Source organism: Pollicipes pollicipes, unplaced genomic scaffold (assembly GCF_011947565.3).
Source record: "Pollicipes pollicipes isolate AB1234 unplaced genomic scaffold, Ppol_2.1 Scaffold_1600;HRSCAF=1878_pilon_pilon_pilon, whole genome shotgun sequence".
Lineage (NCBI taxonomy): Eukaryota > Metazoa > Arthropoda > Thecostraca > Pollicipedomorpha > Pollicipedidae > Pollicipes > Pollicipes pollicipes.
The window spans coordinates 22,656,971-22,661,885 of NW_023595962.1; the positions used below are offsets into that span (position 1 = coordinate 22,656,971).

The 4,915-nt window shown below is 51.0% G+C and overlaps 1 protein-coding gene across 1 annotated transcript; it reads right to left on the bottom strand.

Annotated features, from left to right (window-relative positions):
* Window positions 1–2,430: 2,430 nt before the first annotated feature.
* LOC119091494 (cuticle protein 16.5-like) lies at window positions 2,431–4,915 on the bottom strand. The gene is made up of 4 exons (XM_037214307.1): window positions 4,837–4,915; window positions 3,939–4,135; window positions 3,373–3,557; window positions 2,431–2,680 (listed from the first exon to the last, which is right to left on the bottom strand). Exons 1-4 carry the CDS (start codon window positions 4,846–4,848, stop codon window positions 2,673–2,675), a joined length of 402 nt encoding a protein of 133 aa, XP_037070202.1. The 5' UTR covers window positions 4,849–4,915; the 3' UTR covers window positions 2,431–2,672.

Genomic DNA, 4,915 nt, shown 5'->3' on the forward strand with positions numbered 1-4,915 from the left:
GTGTGCAACATGCGTAGTGAGTGGTGCGACACGGCAAAGCCTGCATTCAGACCGGCGATGTCTGCTAGTGATAGGTCTACAGCTGTTCAGGCGTTGCCGCGCGGCCGCCATGTTGAAGCACGTTGCAGCAGTAACTCACGATGACATTTATTGCCACTCACCTATAAATATCTTACATATCGTTATGCTTAGCCAACCACAGCAGAACGTTGTGTTTTTTCTCTATAAATTTATTCCGAATGGTTTGCATGGGTGACTGAGCCCATAACACCCACCAAGCATAGCTTGTTGTGTGTACCTTGGACCCACCACCCAAGTCGTGCCACCCAGCCCAGCGGATAATTTTGCCTCTGCCCTTGCGCCAGACAGGAATGCGGGGGTTTCAACGTGCCACACAATGCTGCGACGCGACCGCTCCGGGCCAAGGCTGGACCTCGTTGGCCAGTTGCCAGCCGACCTTTTCATTTCAGCCGGGCGAAACAATGCGCCCGCTTTGGTACACGTACCCCGTGCCGTCCGGATTACGAATTCAGCATCTTTCCCCCAGACCACGGTGTTGAGACAACTGTCGGACTTGGCTTGTTATTCCGCGTGGGAGCACATCGTAAACCAACACTATGCAATCAGCGCTCTGAGCAGAGGCAAGTCATACAATCACAGCGTACTGAGCAGCGGCAAGCCATGCCATCACAGTATACTGGGCTGTTGCTAAAAAAGGATTACAATGTTTACGTTGCTGACGTCCTGCAACGGAGCGAAATGGTGGGGGGGGAAGGGGATACCGGGACCTGTACCCCGGCATCAAATTGCCACATGTATGGGATGAGATTCACTGTAGGCGATTATGGCGATTATACATTTCTGCATGGAAGTCACTGTAGGCGATTACAAAATCGGGATCACATCGGGAAAAACTGGCAAATAGCCACCTAAAAATGGATACATTGTGAGAATGTCATGCCTTTACAGCTTATAAAAACAGTTGCGCACCATTTCATTTTTCATTTAAATTTAATTTAAGCGCGCCTGGCTCGCTGAAACCTTGTTCATCAATCACAGAGTTTTAGCCCGAACTTGGGATAATAGGAAATAGGGAAACCCGACTTCCGTCAAAGACAGAAGCAGCACTTGTTTGGCGAGGTTACGGCCCGTTGCACTGGGAAGCGAATGCGGAACCCATGGTGTGCTGCATTTTGCAATGTCTGGGTTGACGTGTTGGACCATGTATATTAGATAAAGAGCAGGCTGATCAGAAAAAAAAACGCAGGCTGTGATTTACGTCCATATTCCAAGCATCATAAATATCGCTGTTTGCAGGATAATGTAGATCAGTCCATTCACCAACGTTCAGTGAGAAACGCCGATGCTTACGGTGCGGCGACTTGGTCGATGCTTAACTCCACTTTCAACTCAAATCCACTCCAACTGAGCATTTTAGAAAGGCGTGTCCGTCCATGGACGGAGAACTCACCAGTTTCCTCCATTCAGCCTCAGTCTTATACCCCGCCCCTGCACACACGCACACAACTGTCCCTCAGAAGTGACGCAAAAAGGAAGGTGTGAGCTGGGCGTGGCGCAACCGGGGTTTGAACCCGCCCCCCCTCCCCCTCCCCCAAGCGGGAGCTGAAGGCGTTGACCACATTTCGCCTTGTGTTACTTTTGCTGACAATCATCGCCACCTTGAAGGGAAAATCCAGCTCGTTTTACTATTAGCTAGAGATATTACCGGGTTAGATTTCCTATAGCCAATCTATCTCCTACCCATAGGGCTGTGCCCATACCTACCCGCCACCCAACCGTTTTCGCTTATTGGAATATTTTAATTCTAATTGATGTAAGAGCCTGAGGAATGTTTACACAAAATTTTATCATTCTCTTCATAGTTGCAGACGTAGAGTTAATTGACGTACATACGACTGCATTTTCGTTACTAGTTACATCGGCTTCGAACGTGGTCACGTAACCAATGCGAAATGAATAGCGCCGATGAGTTTTTCCATACAGTCATTTGACGCCCCCTTTCTTCCCTTTTCGTTCTCGGACTTCAAGATACAAAAACATGATTTCATTTTACGGTAGTTTCTGGCTTCTTTTCCCCCCAAAAAATTGAATATCGACAATGTCCGTTAATTTTTTGGGGGGCACGTTTATCATCAGGGGGTCTTTGCCAACCCTCTGCCTTCTCCCTTTACCACGACTCTGGCTGCGCCGCTGGTCGTAAAAAGTCGTGTCCGTGCTAACGGAAGCGCATTTGTGTTGATACATCTTCAGGGCGCTAAGTTGGCGGACTTTTGCGTCCGGATCTCACGTTGGCCACGAGAGGGAATGCCCACGGGTCCGCTCGTCTCCAACGAGCCAGAGTTGTCCACAAGGCGGTTTTTCGTTACTCTCAGCTTATTCTGCCCTCAGTCGGCAAACTAGGCTACCAACGCGCAGTGAGAATGTATTCACGTGCATTTGAACAGACAACGGCCACTGTGCGGTCGCACAGTTGCTGAGCACACAGCAGTAAGTGTTTTGATTGAGCACAAACTGGCCGACGGAACATCGGCGAGGGTGGGGAGTCGAGTTCCGCGCGCAACGTCGTCCGCCTCGCTCAGTCCCGCCCGAGAGGCCGATGGGGCGCAGACGGGCGCGAACTCTAGACGAGGCGGCCAGGTCCGCCATGGTATTCAGTGCACTGAAAACGGAGTGACGACGTCCGTTAAATATCACCGACTACCTGGGCGAAAGTGAAGTGCGCACAATGGTGCTTTATATAAAATTGAAAATATATGATGACATATGTATATATATATATATATATATATATATATATATATATATATATATATATATATATATATATATATATATATGTGTGCTTTATATAGGCCACTTGAAAATGTAGATTGCATGTGATAAACAATGCATCAAACGAAACACAATTGACTAATAAACATCAAATGCTGCCATACGCAAAACAGAAAAGCCGTCACAAACACGGGAAACAGAACGACAATTCAGCACATACGAGAACACATATCCAAAATACAGCAGAAACGGGGACACAGATTTACAACGTATCTTTCAAAACTAATAACATTTGTCCTGCCTTGAAGTTTGTTATCGTTTTGTGTGGAGATCCAGCTGCATTTTTTGCAACGGAAACTGGAAAAGTGCCTGGAAAACACACGGAGTGCTGTATGGGCAAAGAAAGTTAGGTCACAAGCAGCTGATATAGCTGATGTATTTGGAAACCAATACGCATTTTAAGGACAATACCTTTTCAACCTTAGAACTATTGAGCAGATGATGCTGGACCCGACAGAACTAAACGTATCCCGCAACGCATCATCTCAAAGTGCCAAACTTGCCACCTATGTGTCTTACCATAGCCGTAGGCCGGGGAAGCGTAGCCATAGGCCGGGGCACCGTATCCATAGGCCGGGGCAGCGTAGCCATAGGCCGGAGCGGCGTAGGTCTTAACGACGACGGCCGGCGCAGCATATCTGTGAGCGGGGACGACGTAGCTCCTGGCCACCACGGCCGGCGCGGCATAGGCATGAGCGTGGTACCTGGGGAGCGACCGGCGTACCTGCGTAACGCGTAACTGAGAAACGACAAAGTGACGCGATCCAACACGGACATCCGGAAGCGCACGCTTGACCACGATGCTGCGGAGCTGCGTCACCGCCTGCCAACAACAGTGTAACCGAAGCACGAGTCGCGCTTCGAGGCCAGCCCAGTTCACCGTCTGCTCGGTGACGATCAGCATGGGCTGCAGTGTTCGTTAAACCGGGTGAGACCACGCACCAATGCCCACAGGCCCGGTTCTTACCCCGCTCGAGGAGTGCACTGCGCCGCCAACCGCGGGCAAACGCAGCCGCTCGACCCCACGTCGTCACCGTACCACACGTCACCACGTCACCGTACCACACGTCACCACGTTACCGTACCCGTACGCCAGCGGAGTCGCCACCGTGTGCTTCTCCACCGCCACGGCATGGGTGACGCCACTGCTGTAGCCGCTGACGGCCCGCGGCACCACGTACGACCGCGACAGCACCGCCGGCGCCGCGTAGCCGTAGCCGGCGCCGTAGCCGACGCCGGCGTTGACCGAGGCGACAGAGGCGCACAGGGCGACCACGATCAGCTGTCGGAGTGCATCAGTGACGTCAAAGGCTCTGTCGGTCGGAACTGGGAGGTCACGGCAGAGTACTGCTCATGGCAGGAAGCGTTAACAGAAGTCGTTGGCATAAAGGCCGTTCGGTCACGCCGTTTTGTCGGTTCCATTCCCCTGTGGACGTCTTTACATGGTTACGTACTGTTACGGTGCTCAGAAACCCCCACCCTGGATGCACTGTGCGAAGTGCAACAGTCCAAAAAGTTAGCGTTTATTTGGCCCCCAATGGAGCTAGAGGTGGGCTAAAAAGTCTGCCGTCCTGGTCACCATAACAAAAGGCCGTATACCGGACCTTTAAGGTTTTAAGACGTCAAAAAAGCTTATGGCATGACTTCCAGCGACACACGAGCGCGACATTGCTCTGCTCAATCTGTCTGCATCTTGGTACGCGTTTAGCACCCTCCATCATAGCCCTTATATATATATCCCTGCATAACGTAACAGATGAACAACTCCGAACGGACTTTGGCTCTTGCATGTTGACCGCTTTTGCATAAGCGAAGGCAAAAGGCAGACATAGACAAGTTGAGCCTGCATACGTGCTTGGCAAAAATACGTGAAGACCGATGCAGTCATCGGAAAAGGTGAACAAACTTTGTAGAAAAAGAGCAGACGAGCAAGTTGAGGGGCGCGTTCGCCAAACCCGGGCGGGCCGCACTGGGTCGGCTTACCTTGAAGGCCATGGCGAAGGTGTGACGCTGCTGTTGCGGCAGAACTGACTGCAGAGCAATTGCCCGCACCCGCTTATAT

Bases quoted from the DNA above. Each gene is read 5' to 3' on its own strand.
- LOC119091494 (XM_037214307.1), bottom strand. The intron at 3,558-3,938 runs GTACGGTAACGT...GTCGCTCCCCAG, and splicing joins GCGACTCCGCTGGCGTACGG to GTACCACGCTCATGCCTATG.